The sequence below is a fragment of the Leptodactylus fuscus genome, chromosome 2 (genome assembly GCF_031893055.1).
Source record: "Leptodactylus fuscus isolate aLepFus1 chromosome 2, aLepFus1.hap2, whole genome shotgun sequence".
Classification (NCBI taxonomy): domain Eukaryota; kingdom Metazoa; phylum Chordata; class Amphibia; order Anura; family Leptodactylidae; genus Leptodactylus; species Leptodactylus fuscus.
This window is the reverse complement of record NC_134266.1, coordinates 137,919,705-137,939,698: the sequence shown is the minus strand read 5'-3', so window position 1 is coordinate 137,939,698 and position 19,994 is coordinate 137,919,705. Positions and strand designations below refer to the sequence as shown.

Genomic DNA, 19,994 nt, shown 5'->3' with positions numbered 1-19,994 from the left:
CAATCTGTGATGCTGGTTACAGGGTATGTTGGCATTTATGCCTAGCAAAGGAACAATATTGTTTAACTATGGAGAGCAAGTGACAATGGCAGTAGCATAGCAACCACAGGAGGAGAAATTGTTTCCATTCACCAGATCTCTGCATTACAATTACCTAGGCCTCAACCGTCTAACAGAAGAGATGTGTTAGTAAAATCCAAAGTTTGGAAAGACGTTAGTTCACGTTGCAGCTGCAGACACACGACGGGACGTGAGGAGTGAGAGAAAGCAGGAAATACGACAGTTAAAGAGGTCAATCTGGAATTTCCATTTATTAATGAATATCCCCATCTACAGAAATCTCAAACATTGTGATCCTAGAAATTCCTGAGCAGCAGATTTTTCTGTACTTGATGTGCTGGAGCTCTCCGCCTACATCATGCTATGAAAAGCGCGGTGCACTAGTGATCTATAATTAACCATTGGGTGAACAAACTGTATGCAAAGCAGCAATGTAGTCATCACTGGAGTTATGTAATCATCAGGTCTCATCTTTTCTTTATAAGGACACATTTACCAATGTACTAAAGCCCAGACTAAAAGATTACAATGGTTATACAATAGTATGAGGAACAGTCTGTACAGTTCTAGAAAATGTGGAATATAAGACTTACAGCACTTTATTTGTTACCTCTGTGCTTGAAGACAAAGCAGCGTGGTCACCGTCAAATTGTCCTGTACAGATGTCAGACGTGTCAGCAGCAGACTGTAATAGCACACAAGCCCCACCTTCTTCCCTGACTGCCAGACTATTGTCCCTTGTGTTTACAGACAGAGAACAGCTGTCACTCAGATCTGACAAGTGAACACGTGCGTCAGACCCATTAGATACATGCTCCAATTCAGTGCCCTCCCTACAAGAGGACGCCTTAGGAGACTCACACTCTTCTTCCTGAGCTTGCTGTGAAGACACCGTGTCCTTGTAGTGATTTTCAGATGACTGTATTATACTTTTTGCACTAAAATGATGTTCAGAGGATGAGGAGTCTGGTACACTTTTTGATGATTTGCTGTATTCAATGTTGGCTTCTGGGAAAGTGTCAATCTCACTGTAGGACAAAGTGACCTCCTGCAGAACTGCAAGGGAATTGACTTCACTAGATAAAAGACCATAATGTTCTTCAGCAATTTCACCTGGAGTGAAGAAATTCTGTGCACCGTCCAAGTCCTGAGCACTTAAAGAGCCAGTGCAGTCATCTTTTGAGATATTAGCTTCTAAGCTATTAAGGCCACTGAAGTAGTGCTCGTCTACTAAATCTTCAAAGGACAGGGAAGATGTCAGAGCTGCAGAGACCTCATTTTCAGGTTCATGTGTGCTAGGAGGTGACCTGTCACATGTTACATTGTCCTGTGTATCTGCAGCCACAAAACTGTCTGTACTGATATCCCGCAATTCAGGCTCCAATGTGGCAGTTTTTTCATGTAAGCCATTTATGTCTTCTGAACACGTAGAGATCGATACTACAACACTGGACTCGTTTGTAACGTCACAGGGCTTGACCACCCCTAAACTTTCCCCAATCTCTATAGATTGAGGGGAGGTCACACTATAATCAATGACCCCAAGTGTTGTAGACTCATTAAATGTATTTGCAATACTGTTGTCCATCACTAAATCAATTAAAATGTTCTTGATCTCGTTTCCACTGACCATTTCCTCGACTTTGTCACCACTGTCATCTGGTAATTCCTGCAACTCACTCGCAGATGTGGAACTCTGCAGGCTGTCATCTGGAAGGCTACTGCAACCATGTGTAGTTGTTGAGGCTGTCAACTCCCCCCCATCTGAAACTTCGTCACAAGAGTCTGCAGAGATAATATCTGTACTCTGAAATGAGGCTTCACAAGTCCAAGATTCATCTGGTTGCTCTGAGCTACCCAAACATGAATCCCTCTCCAAGTCACACACAGAGGAGTAGAACTCAGTATGGGGAACAGGAATGAATGCAGGTGCCCCCTCCACTCCTTCCAGAAGGGGAACACTAGTAGTATCATGTTCTACTGCTAGGTCAGGCTGTTCTGATGACTCTTCACTACCACTAGGTGTTAAGCACGGAGACCTTTCTTCTTCTGGTAAGTCTACACAGGTTCTTGTCTCATTGATATTAGTACTAGCAATGGTAACTACTTCCTCTGAATTACTTAAATGACAAATATCTGGTTCTGCAATGGAGCAGGCTTTTGTATCAATGTCCTTGGAAGGGTTACTTGCCTGCTCTGGCGTTAATTCATCAGGCACAGGGGAGGGTTGGTCACTATGACATGCTATATCTGTCTGCTCCAGATTTATTGTTTCAGGAGTGAGCAGGTCTATACAGTTAACTTTAGAGTAAGTGTGGTCTTGCATCGTGTCTAGCTGTGGACCTTTACTGACCTCCGATGATGTTCTGTGACTATTACCCGGCTCTACATCTGATATAGTCTCTACATTCACTTTCTCGTCTTCAGGCTCTGGGCCTGACTCATGAAGCTTGGAGGTCTCATCCCCTGCTCCCGATAGACATTGCTGCTCCAGTTCCAGGAACAACTGGTCAGAATCTGTGTCTGACTCTGAATCACTATAGCTTCCCAATTTCTGGTATCTTCTCCTTGTGACTTGTCCTGCACTAACAGCTGAGGAGCAGATGTAGTCTTTACTTGTTTCCGGCCAGAGGCTAGTCTCAGGTTTAACTGCATCACCAGAAGGAGAAATAAGACTGTCTAGATTACTAACAGAGCCTATTTTATCTGGTGACCCTTCATTAGATGCAATGACCCCGATTTCCTCCATTTTACAAGGCAACATAATTCTGTCACATACTGTCACCGAGTGACAGGCACCTCCAGAGCCAATGTCTTCCCACTCCTCTTCTGCTTCCATTAGTATTTTCAGTTCATCCTCCTCAAACCTCAGCTCTGACTCAGTCTTCTCTCTCAAATTTGGCACAATAAGAACATTTGAAGATTCATCTAGCACCTCATCACTTAGACATGGCGATAAGGGCAAAGTCTCAATCACACATTCCTCATAAGCCATTTCAGCAGCCTTATGGTTACCATCACTTAGACTTCCCTTGATAAAGTTCTTTAGTGCCCTTGGCCATGTGGCACTAGGGAAGTTGTGCCCAGGTTTAGAGCATGTGACTAAACTTGTATTTTCCTGTGCTATCAAAGGATCCTGCTCATACTCACTGTCATTGTAGTAGTCAAAGCTCTGCACATGGTGACATCGAGAGTCTGCACTGTGTTCAAGACTCTGGTTTCGGGATACTGCAGAAGAGGGAGCAGGAGTCCTTATCTGACTTGATGTGGATGACATGGACTCCGTTTGCTCACAAGAAGAGAGCTTGGTGCTATCAGGCAAAAGCTGACTGAACTCTGTCTTATCATGAAGGGAATGACTAGAGGTGCCAGCCTCCGATACCTCACTCAACGAGGCCTCTAGTCGCTCCGCAAAGTCTGGGAAATTGGGAGGAATAAACGCTTTCCATGACCTCCGGTTGACATTTTCTTTGCGGTCAGCATTTGGCCTGCGGCGAGGTGGCACAGGGGCAGATTTCAGAGTATCATTACTCAACTTGAGGGCATCAAATATTACACGTTCATCAAGCTTTTTGGTTTCCTGTGCCTTGGCATCACTGACATTAGATGTCCCCAGGGTACCATTGCTCGATAAGGTAGCTATTTCCGCTCGGTCCATAGTACTCTTTGAGGGCTGACTAAGTTTGCATCCCTGGTCAATCTGTTCATTAATCCTCATGGTATCATAAATGGACCTTTGAGGAACATAGCAATCCTCAATGTAACCATCCTCCTCTTCCCCCTTTCCCAGACATGCTGGGTTTTGGCGCAAACAATCCGGACGGCTAAGTGGCTTCCCCATCTTATACAGCCAGGCTTTATGACAGGATCCGTCTTACAATTGTATCCATAAGTACATTCACAATCCTGTGAGGGATCACATCATACTGGACATGGCAATGAGCGATGATCCCAAGTACAGGCAGGACACCAGGCTGTGGGTGGTGAGGACTAGAAGGCCCGCATGCTGTGCTCCTCACATAGTAAGCCCTGGCACAGAAGCTGATGGAGGATGCATCTTCGGGGTGGCATCCTGCTCGGCTCCGGCCACATCACAGATGTGCTGTTATGATTTGAAATGGGAGCGGATATTCCTGGAAGTTCACACACAGGAAGTTCTTTAGTAGGGGCACAGTGTGCGGCGGCTTCCTGTGAGAGGCACATCTTCATGGCATTGTGTGCGGTGCCCGCTGCCAGTCCCAGCCTGCGCCTACATCCCGCTGACAGGGCTTTGTCTGTGCTGCTCCCCGGTGCACTGGATCAGGATGACCGGGCTCCCGCCTCCTCGTAGTCACAGCCGCCTCACAATAAGAGTGGAAAAAAAACTTCCCCGAACAAAGGGCTGCTGGTGGCGGAGCTCAGAGCCGCGCTCCACATGCAGGATGGGATCCGCTCAGGGTCAGCCGGTTCCTGCCGTCACTCCCGGTCCCGCCGTGCTTCTCCCCTGGATCCATACACCGAGCCGTGAGAATAAAGTCTGCGGGGAAACGGACTGGAGAAGAAGCGCCTCCCGCCAGGGCGCCGCCTCCACCGCCGAGTACCGCCTACCGGACTGGCACCGCCTCAAATAACGGGCAGCGGCGCCTCCGCCTGTGTGAGCGCATCCCGGGCTGCCAGACGTGGTGGCACAGGAGCAGCAGGTGTCTCTGGTGGCTGCCATTGCCCGTCACTGCTCCTTTGTGGTCGCACACAGTCTAGCTAGTACAAGTTCCTCAGGCTGCTGCGAACACTTTCCAAAAATGGATCAACAGTGGGAAGGGCGGGAGGGGAGACATGACAGAGTCCAGGAGCAGGGCACGGAATGCCTGGAATGCTGCAGGAGCCCACACACCAACACATGCCAGGGTATGGGGGGCACTGCCACCTCACCCCAAAACAGCCTCATAGAAAGAGATCAGAGCTCGCTAGTAACACACACAGAGCATTGCTTTTCCGTGACAGACACATGGACATAATAGGATCCAATGTGGTGACAGACACCCACTCCTATTATAGGAAAGCATTGTCTCACAACAGGTTTTGGCAGAGTGTTTCCTACATTCCTCTGAATAGGAGGGGTGTCTGTCTGACAGGGCTTTATTTTCTTATTCCAAGCAGACATCCCGTCATATGAGATTTCTAGTAAAACCATAAGCACCCCCTAGTGCCAGTCAGGCACATCCTACTGAGTGCCAGCACTTCCAATGTTTTAGAAAGCAACTGGTGCCACTATAGAGACTAGATGGATTGGGCCCCACATTGTGTGACTGCCTGAAAACCGCCACCGTGGGTCACATCGCACAGCATGCACAGAACCTTGCCCATGAAAATGCAGCAAATTCTGCAGGCAGCATGGTGTAGCGCAGATGGAATTAAGATCCATATATAGGTTTGTGGGAGAAAGATTCATTTTATTCATCTCATTCTGGGCTTAGTCATGTGGGCGTCCAGCTCAGTGATTGACAGTCTCCCCTGTATGACACTACACAGAGATAGCCACAGATCACTAAACAGACCCGCCCACTGGACACTTAAGCACAGCTCAGCACAAGGGCTCTCTCAATGCTACAACCCCCTACACAGTCAGGATCTAGGAGTGACATGGTGCAGAGAAAACTATGAAAGGAGGGGGATTTACAAAAATGGCAATTTAAAAAAAATTCTCTGTAAACAGAACAAATATATGGTAACCTAATACAGATATAAGGCACATTGTCAGAAAAAAAAACAAAACACCTCTGACGATGACTTAGCTGTAACAGACATTCATATGAGAGTAAAGTGACAGCCATTTTATAAAGTAACCAGTTCCAGTCCAGAGACATAATGGTGCAGTGCTGGGCACATGGAGGGAATTCTCAGGTGCCACGAATGTCCTATTGATTCCTATTTTGTCAGTGCATGCTTTCCCTCTCGCCAAATTCCTTGGATAACTGAATTCAAGCCTTTAGGGACTTTTGAGTCTATACAGTGTCATTCATACCCCTGGCGCACATGGCAAGTTATAAACAGCTTTAGTTCAGCTGCTTTACTCTATGCAGCCGAACCCCACACTGACAGCTGTGCGGATCTGGGTGCGTCAGGAATCCACATTAGGATACACAAGCATGAACACACCCAATACACAACAAGCTTCCTGGACTCACTGATACAACAAGCTATATTTATATACCCCAACTGCCATACAACAGCATGGACTCCTATACACAGGTGCCAGCAGTGCGGATACTGCAAGGATGAATCATAGGCTTTAGGTGGTAGCGCAGGAATATTCATAGGCATCAAGAGAAAATCTACCTAAATGTGTAGGTGCACTGATGGACCTGGCTACCAATTTTGCGATAACATTACATGCCAATGTGTCTACTTTAAAGCATACCTCCAGTTATTTACTTTGTATAAATGTATAGTACAGATGAGTCTGCAGGTATCCAATTTTTAAGCCCATAGGATTTCTGTTTTTTTGGGTCCCCAAGCGGACCCAAAAGCTAGTGTGAACCTAGCATAAAGAGTACCTTTCACCATCTCTACCAGCTTCATCTAATTCCATCCTTCAGTAGATAATGCTCCAGTAATTCTGGCGCGGTTGGTATTTTGTTGGAATTAGTGGAGCATTGGCTATTAACAGATGGTAAAAACTAGAATTGGTGGAAGTGGTGAAAGGTCCTCTTCAAATAAAGACACTAAATGCATGCAATGTCAAAGAGGTCTTCGTTTTTCATATCCCTTTATCTTCAGTTTTATAGCAACATCTAACAAAAATCTCAACAGGAGTGCCGCTTTTACGTTAGTTTACTTTGCAACAAATAAAAACATCTCATTACAATGAAAAGGCAGATCATTAATTTCCAAAAGACATTTGGTTTATCGAGCACTCTTAAAAAACTGGCCCCCCTTCTGACTCAAAGTACAATGCTGACTAATACAACCAGTTTTTCCCCAGTCAGGGGTATTATAACCCTAGTGAACTTAGGAATCTGATGAGAATTCCCAAAAGATTGTGGCAGTTAACACAGTCACTTTCAGGCTAGGGAAACATTAAGGGTACATTTCCACTAGAGACATTAGAGTCGTTTGCCCTGATCAGAAAGGCCGACAGTATGATTGATGCAGAAGAGAAAGTGGTGTCTGCAGGACTTTTTCTTCCATTAGAGAAGTATACAAACAAGACAAAAGTAAGCATACGTCTAGTTTTTTTTCACCTTACAGTGAAAGGACATGGTCGCCGACAGATGATGCTCCATCTGTGTCAGTTTTTCTGTGGCCATTTCAGTCTATTGCTCTGATCCCACGATGGATCACGGCATCAGATCGTAACAATGGTAGTTTGGAAGTTGCCTACGACTGAAAATGTTGCTCTACCATTCATACATATTGACAGTGAATTTGGTCTTGTAGAAATTTGGAGGGGTTGGATCAAGTTGTGGTACGTTGCATGTTGAAAGGAGATTCTCTTAAGTGAGCTGTAGTAGCAGGATAGTGCGAATTTGTGACACACAAACGTAAGTTGCTGTATAGCCTAGCCTTAATATTTAGGACTAGAATTGTAAAAGATAGAAAAACACAGAGCACACTTTATAGTGTAGATAGTCTATTCACCTTTTTAGATAATTGTAATGAATGTATCAGACCTGGTGGCCTCTCACCTGGTTTGGTTGTGACAGCGTTCACAACTCCGTACTAAGGTGTATATGATACCAGGTATGGGGAGCAGCACGTCTCTAAGGCACCAGTTGTGTCAACCGGAGAAACAGCAGAGGAATAGGGCAGGACGGCGCTCACAGGTCCAATAGATTTTATTAATAAGAAGAAGTGCAATTCTTCTTATTAATAAAATCTATTGGACCTGTGAGCGCCGTCCTGCCCTATTCCTCTTAATATTTAGGACGGCATTCTAAGTATTCTGGGAGATGGTTGGAAAAGGCTAGGCTAAGCAGACAACTAGAAAATAGCTCTGTCTCAGAATAATGCCATTCTTTTCCCACTCTTAAAACAAGCTTAGGTGGTTTCCCAGTTAAGAGACTTTTTTTAGGGGCTCCTCCATAGCAAAAAGACTGGGAATGCCAGGCATAGACCAGTCATTGTTAAGAATACATATTAAAGGGGCTCCATCATTGGGAAAAGTCATTTTTAACTAAACACATCCCTGCATAGCCTTTAGTATGTAAATTGCCTCAGTGGTTTCTGAATAAGTCCATATTCATATGCCAATGAGCTTCCAGCCAACACAGGAAGTTCCCAGGAAGTTCCTATGTGTGTGTGAAACAGGAAGCTGAGTCATCAACAGCAGCAGCCTGTGCTGTATACACCCATAGGAAACAAAGGCATAGAGGGTGCACAATGCATTGTGCACCCAGTCTAATTAGCATATGAATAAAAACAGACTTATTCAAAAACCACTGAGGCAATCTACATACTAAAGGTAAATGTGCAATAGAAATTTCTAAAGGCTATGCAAGGATGTGATTAGTTAAAAATGGCTGTTCCCAATGATAGAGCCCCTTTAACACCACCATGGGAAGAAAACAGGTAAAACGCTGCAACATTGTATCATTCACTATACAACAGATAGATTTGGTTTAGCTCACATTCACATGAATGTTAGAAATGGCTGTTTTTTATATGTTCGTCACCTGACTGCATTAATATCCAATAACGTGAATAGGGGATATTCATATGACCGATTTTTTGATGGTCCATTTAATTGAACCATCAAAAAACCAAAACAGGCCATGTTCTATTTTTGTCCGTTTTCATGAATACTTTAATACACTCAAATGTTTGAGAAATCTACAAAAACTTTCTCATCTCGAGTGCAAAACGGACGTTCGCGTGAATCCAACTTTACATAGTAACACAAGATCTAGTCCCTAACAAAAGTTCTGATTCTGCTCCAGTACAAGAGAGGAAAATCAAGCCACCATACACATTACTATGTGACAATCCAACCCTATAACACTTGCTACCAGCGAGGCCATGTTTTATTAGAATCTCATTATCTGCATCCCCAGGGAAGTGCACAATTGTATTAGATCATCCAACCTAGATTTAATGACCACGTGCAGCCAGAGAGAGCCTGGGTACAATTCAATCCCATTCACAAAGTGAACAACTTCCTCTGTGTCTCTGAGAAACTAAAGCCGCAAAAAGCCCAGCTCTTCAGTGAAACTGCCTGGGTACCTAGGCGACCTACTGGCATGGGATGAATCAGCAGGCAGTGTTTACCCGAAATAAAGCGCTTGGAGTACACCCACACACTTGGAGATTATAGCTTATGACCTTGAGGGAGTGAATGTTACTGCTTGTATGGTAAATGAGATGTACAATGCAGTAGGATTCATAGAGATGGTGCCATCTGAATAGGTTAGTGAATAAGTTATGTGGCAAATAACCTCCCCAAAATGGGCACACCTGCATGGCAGTCATGTGGCCGCCTCAGCACCTTCTACAAACAGGTATGCCTGCTTACATGATATCAATCACCTGCATTTCTAATATATAGCTATATTTATAATAAGTTCTTTCTTACTTGGGAGCAGCTTCCAAGGATTTATTTGTTTAAGCTACAGGTAAAACTTCATCTTAAAAGGAGAATACACTCTGTGTCCAGGGGTTAGATTTCACAGTATGTCACTCACAAAGAACTCCATTGTTCTGAATAGCGGTGACGACATTCATTCTAGTCCAACAATGCTCGTATCTGGCCATAGGTGTTTTTACAGAGAACAGGAAACCTCAGAACTTGCCTATGTTATCTCCGGTACACATATATAGAGAGAGACAGACAGACAGAGAGGACCCGACACCTTCCTATGCGAGCAAATAATTGTATTCTGGGGCATCCTTTGTACATTGTGCCATTCCTCTGTTACTTCTTTATGAAATTCATGGATAAAATGACAAATGTGATATTTTGCACGTTGAAAGGAGATACAGTTTATTTTCTTATGCGAGCTGTAGTAGCATCATACTACTCTAACAATGATTTAACACACCCAGTTGTCAATTTATCCATACATTTCCAGTACAAATACTAAGGAACTCCCATCTGACGATCATGAGGTCTCCCGTTCACCTTGCCTTGCCTTCTTAGAATATGACAGTCATTTAGATGAACTGCCTGTAGGTTTCCACAGTGCATGTATGCTATAGCCCAAGTGGTAGGGATGTTGCACCACAACACAAAATGTGAATTCAGTCTAATACAAACTGTAAGAAAACACTTGGGCTGTGACACACACTATCTTTGCTAGGTGCAATGTGTCTATCTATATGCTCTCCTATGTATTTAGCTACACAACATCCATAAGTGGCTGACAGCTCTCGATTTTATATCCTTTCCCTCCTCAGATTGGTGGCTACTTGCCAGAAAGATGTTTGGAAATACAAGTGAGATGTATGACATATTTGACAGCCTGTCAGGGGACACTATAACTTCCTCCAAATGACAGAGAGGTCACAACTTCCTGGCACCATGTAAACACCTATTTCCATGGAGATCCACCTAAACAACTATTGGTAACTTGGCCTCCTCTCTGGTACAACTTGACTTATGTGCCATATATGTAAAATCACATTCTTTTCCTGCTATTGTCTCCACTTCCTATGAGCTCAGACATTTCCTTTGTAGTATCCAAACTCAGACAGCAAACTGTTAAGTGCCAAGTACGGTTAAATGACATGTTACTGGAAATGCATCACTCCCCGCCGTCCAGGTCACTCTCACAACTGACCAGTATACGAAATGTGCATGAAAGCTGAAAGGCTATAAACGTTGTGCGCAGACTCTATTAGCAACAGAATTTCCTGTAACAAGTTCTTGTACAATTTTTCCCAGGGCCCAGCAAAGTAACAGGGCTTAGGTCTTTCAATTTCTAGTCTGATAACGCTTTATTTATGTCCTCTGTGCACACACACATATCTATAAGCATCACTATTGTACTCAGCCTGTGGAGTGTATTTGTATCTTTGGTTATCCCATTGTCTGCTTGATATGGTGTAGAATATCAACTCCTCAATAGCTTCAAGTGGCGAGGCCCACAGGTATTATATATCATGTTCTCGCTAATTTATAATAATTACCAAGAATGACAGCTACTATTAGATTCAAAGAAGCACTGAAACAATGCTGCATTATAGGATATGCTAAAAAAATATAATAAGTACTTTAAGCCCTTCTCTTCCTTCTTACATGCAACTGTACATGACAATACTGCTCTTTAGGGTTACTCACAAAACCCTGATATCAACACTGGTCTGATCTTTAACTTGAGGCAGGACTATGCTAATAAACTAAGATTCTGTCTATCCCCTTAACCTCCCCTGTGGACGAGAGGCGTACCAGCCCACTGCAGTGACATGCTTGCTAACGTGCCAGCATAAACAGGAGAGAGCAATTTGTTTTCTATTTAAAAAACGTTGTTCTCTGTATAACCCCATAAAGCTGGTTAACATCTGTGCTCTCAGGTAGAGCCGGACCAGACCCTAAAGGGGTCCGCTGGGTGTCCAGCATTTTTATACTGAAACCGGTGGAGACACAACTCCTCTGTGCAGGACTTTTCTCTCCGCTAATTTTCTGTGGAGGATTTTCTTAGCCTTAATGTTACTAAGTCAAGTATCCCAGTCTCAAATAAATAACCTCAATGTAACCTCTCAGGACTATGATCAGTCACATATAATTGATCCACAGAGGGCAGTGTGGATACCTCCTAAAGATAAAGGAATATAACCCTTAGTTGATTTTGTGTTAAAACGTATTATCTTGAATAAACTAGTACGTATATATACAACAATTTTACCTAACAGTAAACCATCTGCTCTTTGTAACTTTCTGATATGTTTTTTTAAGTAAAATTCTTTAAAATTTGCAGCGGAGAAAACATTTCTGCTTACATGAATGTGCAATACTTCCCTTAAGGCAAGCTCTTTATTCATTAGAATACTGCCATCTATCTGAGCTAGTCACAACCCGCAGGCAATAGAAAACATAAGGGAATAAATTACATGAATAACTGATGCTTCAGAGGTCAGAATGGAGATGATCACAATATGACAAAAATAAGCATTCACTGTGTGAGCTAAAGGAACGCAATAAAAAGTATACATTTAAGGCAAAAATCAGAAAAGTAATCTGTACCTTAAAATCTCCCAACTGCTGCTTAATAGCTTCAACTTCAGTACTAACAACCTCCTGCAACGCATTGCTGCCCTCTGCGGTCAAAATTTGGTGCTTCAATTCTCTCTGTTTCATGTTGAAGTCCTCAATTCTACCCAGCGTGGCTTCCAATTGCTCCTGTCGATTTTTGCCCCTTTCAGTCAATTTAAGACATTGCTTATTCAATGTGCCAAGTTCTCGCATTAATGCAATAAGATCTGGTCCTCCCTCGTTCTCCAACATAACTCTGCATTTTTTTTCAGAGAATTCCACATCAGATTTTAGGGCCTGCAGAGTTTCCAAAAACTTCTGGATAACTTCGGTCTGTGACCTGAGACTGTCCACATCTCTCCCCACTGGGCACATATTATCAAGTTCATCATCCAAATCAGTCAAATTTGAGAATATCTCTCTAACGTGAGAGTGAAATTGACCAATTCCTTGAAGTTTTTGCTCCATATTTACACAGCACTCATTTACCTCTTGTTTTGTGGTCTCATAGTCATGTTGTACATCTTCTGCCTGACGTAAGAGACTAGAGACATCAGAGCCTTTTGGGGCATCTTCAGTCAAACCATGGATAAGGTTTTTCAAGTACTGAACCTGTGTCTCCATGCTCTGGAGCATTTCCTGCTGGGACTTCATGTTTTCTAAGTTCTTACTGCTACAAGCTTGAGAACCTAGTGCTGCATATATCTCCAAGTGATGTTTTGCTCCTTCCAGTTTCTTATCAATATTTTTGAAACTATCATTAAGTTCTTTAAGCCTCAAGGACATCTCTTCAATGGACCCTGCTTTGTCATGAAGTTGTTCTGTGACTCTGTCCATCCTCTGGTTTAGCTGAGCCTTTTCTTCTAGAATTTCTTGGTCATCGGCTTCAGCAGCTTCAGTGAGGAGATCTGCCGTGGTGTTCATCATCTCCAATAGAGCACGTTTCTTGTCTATTTCACTTTGAAGAACTTTTGCCCTAACAAGTTGGGCGTCTAGCTGCATGGGGTCAAGAGTGACCTGCATTTCTTTCAGTTGGTGCTCACAATCTTCTAAGTAAGGCACAAGGTCTTCAACATGTCTTTTGTACTTTTGGGCTTTATGCATACAATCTTTAAGTTTGTGAAGCTTTTCTGAAGTCTTCTTCCCTAACTCCTCCCAGTTCGATTTCAGGCTTACTAGCTGATTTTGAAGTGCAGTTTTTTCTTCACCGGGCTGAGAGGACAGAACCAAAGACTCACCCTCAGCAACAATCATTTCATAAGACCCACTGTTCTGGTTCAGGGATTTCTGGAATTCCTCCTGCTCCTGTAGAAGAGACTGTAACTTCTCCAGTTTGGACGATACTGGTTGACTTTTGGACTGCTGCATCCGTTTTTCCTCCAACCAGTTTCTCAATTCATCAAACATTTGCTGGAATTGCTGAGAACTGGCAAGGGCTGTCTGCAGTCGATTTACACGATCCGCTGCAAAAATAAAGAATATTTGATCAATACAATATTTTTTAATAAAAACCCCAAAAAACGTGACTCAACAAGACTGGATGTTTGGTGGACGAGATTTACCTGCTAAATCTTCCATTCCTTTAAGAGGAAGGGCCACAGTATCAAGCCGTTTTTGAAGTTCATCTTTGAGGTATGGCTCTGCAACAAGTGCAGACAGTTCATTGCATAAAATCTGAGCTTCGGTGACTTCCTGAGCAAGGGCCTCAAGTTCTGAGCGAATACCGCTAGTTTCTTGTAGCTGCTGCTTTACAGCATCTGGTTGGCTACCTACTGTGGGCTGTGTACCAAGTTTCTTTCCAGTGTCCTTGATCTTGTCCGTAAGTCCATGCAAGACCTCTTGAAACTGGGTACTCTTCACTGCAGCTTGGTCAATTTGGTCAGCTCTGGAATTCAGACGGTTGGTCAAGTCTGTCCATTTTTGGCTGATTTCATGGAAATCATCCTCAACTTGGCTGGTGGATGGAGATTCATCTCCAGGTCCTGTTAGGATACCATAGGCGGCATGTTTTAGCTCTTCATACTGGGCTTTACGAGCTTCAAATTCCTTTAACATAAACTGGAATAAAAATAACACAGCAGTGTTAGTATAAAGTGACAGATCAGAATACACAAAGTCAAGACACAACAGAGCACAATACATACATTGGAAGTCAGGATTTACAAGACACTAGCAAGAGTGCCTTAATACTTCCAGTAAATGATCTACAAGCTTTACAATAGAGTGTCCTGACAGATCTGCTTATATGACACTCGGCCATCTGAATTCTTTACTTGATTGAATTACTTATACTTTTATAGATCATAATAACAATTAATAAACTTCACATTAACGGATAAAACACAAAACTTCCTTTTGGAAACGTTCTTAAATATTCTCACCTGAACCTGCTGTTTCTGTGCGCTCAACATGTTGGGATCAATTGAGAGAGGTCCTAAAACACTCATCATTAGCTCTTTCTCTGTTAGCCATGGCCGTAGCTGGGAGCCAGCAGCCTGAAAGGTAGCCAGCTGGTTGGCAGACTCCTCCAGTTTCTGTTGCCGCTCAGAAGTCACTTGATTAGCTCGATCCCATCTTTCATCTACAGAACAATGTACAAGCATGTAAGTAGTTCTTTTATACAACATACATACAATAACCAATTTCTGTGTCACATATATGGATACAAACGCAATACTAATGCACATACTAGAAATAAGAAAAGGAAGAATGACAGTTTCCTGCCCTAAATAAAGTTGCTACTTGCAATAAAGCAAATTTCACTGTCCCTGCCATTTTTGGAAAACGGTTGGACAGACAGTGTGCCGAGGACAGAGGCATTAGCCCCAAATTTGTTGTTCTTTAATACCCGTTTTTTCCCAAGCTGCTAGATTTAGCACTCAGAGCACAGAACCCAGAGGATCTGTCTAAGTTATGACAATGCCTGTGTTTTGTCACAAACTAGGAACACTCTCTTCCAGCACACAAGATATCGAGATCAGTATGGAAAATGCCACTCTTGCTAAAATGCCACCCTTAATGTCTTGTTATACTGCGAAAGGTCCAACATATAAATTCTAGCAAGCAATAAGCATGCATTGGCCCCAGCATCCTACATAGTAATCCTACTTGAAAATCTTGATTTACAGAAATTTGCTGTGGTTTTTATTGGGTTTATTGAGCATTACCATTACTACTGTGAATACTACCTTGTGTTTGCATTATTGTTATTGCACTATTATATTAAGTAAACCAATTGCAGTAAGCACAATTCACACATATCCCTATCCTTCTAGTGTTAGAACTTAATGTTTATGACAATTTTTACACCCACGAGAATTTATATATAATTTTTTTTTGTTTTGTTATAACTCATTCTTACTAAGATTTTCCAGCATTTGCCTCCAGTTCTCAGCCTCGGGGGAGTTGGGATATTTCTCCAGCAAATCTTTCAGTTCAGCTTTCAACTTTCCCACTGTTTCGGAGCTCTGCTTGAGTTCAGATATAAATTCCTATAAAGAAAAGGGAAAAGAAAAAAAACTCAACGTAAATTGCATCAACCAATTGACAGGAGGCCAACAGATGTTGCCACCACTGTATATTTCACTGTTCAGCTCAACTAAGCACCTCTAGAGTCTTTGGAAACATTTAACACTTAGTTGTAGAATATCTAATAAATGTTTTCTAAAACCGCTGGAACCCCCGCCCACCAGTCATTTGTATTGGAGCCCTATGTTTTTCTCTAAGTATGACCCAGAGGGGAGAGAAATTGAGTGGAAGTCACGCATTCACCGTTACCGTTTTGTCTCCACAAAAGGATAATTACTTATGAAGCCCACCCCCCCATGTTTTAGAAACCTTCAATTTAATATGTGATTAAAAATGGTTTGTGGATATTAAATTTTCCATTGCTTTTTTTTCTCCTTGTGTATGCATATTATGATTTTAGAGGGCTTGTCCAAGACTTGATATTGATGGCTTATTCTTAGGACAATGTCTCAATATCAGATGTGTTCACTTAAATGGGAACTAGCTGCAATAGTCCAGCGTGCCCACTACAGAGTGTACGATATAAGCCTTCAATTTGAAAACAGAATATCTACATGGAGAACCTATTTAATGTACCATGAGGGAGATAAAGTACATCAAAATGGAGTACAATGGAAAAGAGTGTTTGTGTGTGCGCGTGTTGTTGGGCAATTGATACCTTGTTTTGTTCGGCTTGTGCACGAACAATTTCACTCTTTGTTGGAGAAACATTGACAGCAGAAATAACTTTCTCTTTAGACTCCAACCACTTCAGCATCTGGTTTGTTTCTTGTTGAACCTTCTTCATTTTTTCCAGCATTGTAGACAACTGCTCTTCACGGTCTTTCAGTACCACTCCAAGATCTTCATACATCTGACTAATCTCAGAGACACTGCACTGGATCCCAGTCAAATCTATGAAAAATATAGCATTGTGTATAGAGTAACATACTAAAAGCATGAGGGAAAGGAAGACAAAAACAGCAAATGGACAAGCTCACCTTGGCAAGTATGATATCCATTAACATTCCCTACTGTGCTCACTGAAGCCATCAGTACAGAACCTGAACAGGACAAGAAGGCAAAGCAAGGACATCACATATGCGGTACAAACACAGATACATCAACATAGGACAACACGAATATTTAACAAAATTGATGGCTCTATAGTTGGTTCATCGATGAAAAGCATAACACTTAGCTGGCCACACACACACAAATGCTAATCTGCCCTATAGCTATACAACTACTCCTCCTGACCTTCTCTCCACAAGCGTGCTTAGTAGAGATGAGCGAGTACTGTTCGGATCAGCCGATCCGAACAGCACGCTCGCATAGAAATGAATGGACGTAGCCGGCACGCGGGGGGTTAAGCGGCCGGCCGCCATCAAAGCGGAAGTACCAGGTGCATCCATTCATTTCTATGGAGCGTGCTGTTCGGATCGGCTGATCCGAACAGTACTCGCTCATCTCTAGTGCTTAGTAGTGAAGACTAGGCCCAACTCAGGCCAAACAAATGTCAGATGAATGTCCAATAAACATTAGATAGTGGGCTATACCTACCAAAATCAAAAGTTTAACTAGTACTAGGCTATTTTGCCTAAAAAAAGAAAAATCTATTTTTTTTCCCCAGCATATAGGAAATTTTCTATTATACCCTAAAGAAAATTAAATGGGGTTAGTGAGCAAGCACAGGGAGCCGTCAGATATATATTAGCTGCAGGATTCCTTATCCTACCACTCAACTACTGAATACACTGAAGAAACTGTATCATAGTTTGCATGGACTATATCGGACTGCGGGCTCACATGGCTAAGCACAATTTCACAATCCTGGTAAAAATTTCAATCATGATTTTTTGAAATGGCAAATTAGTCAAAATTATTTTGATTAATTGCACAGCCCTGGGTTCAACTGACCTTAGTTTGATGTGATTGGCCCACTTTAACGGATATGCAATATAGCTCATTCATGTATAATAAATGTGAATCTCGTTTAGAATTAATAAGATTTATTGATAGTCAACTATTTTTAATTTAGTCTAATACACTTCCAAGTAATGATGACAAATATTTGCAAAAATGTCTGAGGCTCAAAGTGCAAGTAGCGTGGAGTAGGGGAGTCAGAAGTTCCCATACAGATGCTCTTCCCCAACACCCACAATGGTCAGTTGTCTTTACAGGAAGACAATTTACCTATCGCTATATTTTTGGCATGTGGGAGGAAGCTGGAGTGCCCAGAGGAATCCCACTCAAACATGTGGAGAACATAAACTCTGTGCAGATGTTGCCCTTGGTCACATTTAAACCCAGGACCCCAGTGCTGTAAGACAACAGTGCTAACCACTGAGCCACCAGTACTGCGTAAGAAGTGGCACACAACCGCACTCTCTTACTCATTCAGCTGTTGGCGAGGCTCTATCCATTTACACATGAGCCTGTTACTATGAACTCAATTAAAAGAGTCTGTATAAGGATAATTGTATTAGAAGTTGTTGAACATACAGGTTTTTTTTTTTAACCCTTACCGATGATCTTTTATTTTTGTAATGGAGTGACCGCCTGAACCTTTTTTTTTATTGGCAGGAAGTCAGGTCTAGAGCCAAAGATGCATTGCATCCAATATTCCAGGTCTGACGTTATCAGGAGAGCAGGCCTTAGAATATTGTTGCACTCCTTAAACACAGTGAATTTAAGGCATTGCAGCTTCTGCTAACCTCTTCTCTGCCAATGGCTGACAAAATGATAACAGATGCTATAGTCAGTAAAAGTCACCGTGAATAATGGCATGTGGCAGCTTTCCTATATTAGCCATTTTAAAAGTCCTTTAGTTTGGGGCATTTATATGACAAAAGATGATTTTAAGTTCAATGTACTAATAATTAGGTCCCCCCAAAGTCAAATACAATATACTGGACTGCACAAGTCTAACTCTGTACTTTATCACTTATGGTGCATGGTCACTGCAGCGGCCAACCAGTATAACTAAGAGCGCATGGTCACACAGTGGTTGTATGTGTATAATAATGCAATCATTGGCAGCCGCCACTAACCAAGGTTTCAGTCCATGCCATAGCTATTTACTATTTATGTATGGAGGACAGATACAATAATGGTTGCCTGCATAACTAGCCACCTCTCAGCATTATTTATTGGCATGTATTGGAGTATTTCTACTCTTCCAGAAAAACATGCGCAGCCTCTGGTTGACGGATGTCTAAGGTGTATGGCCACCTTATAACAAAGTTGAATCAGCTTCTGGATATACCGTAAATGGTTTTCCTTCTGTTATAGCAAGTGAGTGTATTGAACATTTTAGGAAATGAAAAACCAAAATCTAACACAAAGTTCTTGGCCTTTTCATTTTGGCCTTAAATTTTACATGGACATCACACAGAGGAAATGGAACTATTTTCATGCACTGTATTATTCAGCATTGAAATCACATTAGTAGGATATTCCCCGTGAATGCATACATGAGTGCACAAATAGCTAGAACTGCTAGCCCATTCATTTCAGTTTAACCAAAATATAAATCTCCACCAATAAGATCATAAGAAATGATACAAAAAGGACACTTACAGCCAGGCAGATTGTAGTTATTCAAGTGATCTATAGTTCTATGTGTTAGACCTGCCCTCTTAACAGACTTAGCTTTCTATGTCACTAACTGATAATTACTCCATCAACATAATGAACTTCTATTCTTAACTAATGGAGTCGCTACTAAAGAAATGCCGGGGGTCAGTAATAGAAATAGAAATTTGCATTCACTCACCCAATTTCACGTTGCTCAAAGTACAAAATTACTGCACAGTGACAAAGAACCACAGGGGGAGCCTAAAATATCTAATGCTATAAAAATAACAACAAAACAGCCTTAAAACTGACCTTCTAAAAAAAATGCCTCCCATGACTTCCATTTATTTCAGTGGGAGTGTTATGGATTTTTTCCTCTAGCTGATTTTTCCAGCTAGAAGGAAAAAAAAATAAATTCTGATCCATCTTAAGGTGGATTCCACCTTGAAAATACCATTTACTAGTGGTTTTCAGCCTAAACTGATCCCTGAATGTGCAGCATCAAATAATATACTTTCGTTTGTGCTGCTCACAAATATTTCCGTTACTGAAGTTCTAAGCTATTAAAACCGTATGCAAATACTTAATAGTCGCTGTGTATGGGGAGTAGCGTCATATAGTCATTGCCCTAAATGCCTCCATGTGAGGCCAGCAGTTAGGTAGGGTATCAGGCTGATGTCTGACG

The 19,994-nt window shown here is 42.1% G+C and overlaps 1 protein-coding gene across 16 annotated transcripts in view; it reads right to left on the bottom strand.

Annotated features, from left to right (window-relative positions):
- MACF1 (microtubule actin crosslinking factor 1) overlaps positions 1-19,994 on the bottom strand; it is a 197,635-nt gene that overhangs the window by 44,395 nt on the left and 133,246 nt on the right. For all 16 annotated transcript variants that reach the window (XM_075264659.1, XM_075264658.1, XM_075264665.1 and 13 more), the window contains 6 exons: positions 16,732-16,794; positions 16,410-16,645; positions 15,585-15,714; positions 14,605-14,804; positions 13,786-14,281; positions 12,215-13,686 (listed from right to left, as the gene is read on the bottom strand). In XM_075264659.1, coding sequence (XP_075120760.1) covers positions 12,215-13,686; positions 13,786-14,281; positions 14,605-14,804; positions 15,585-15,714; positions 16,410-16,645; positions 16,732-16,794 — 2,597 coding nt within the window. The remainder of the gene's footprint in view (positions 1-12,214; positions 13,687-13,785; positions 14,282-14,604; positions 14,805-15,584; positions 15,715-16,409; positions 16,646-16,731; positions 16,795-19,994) is intronic.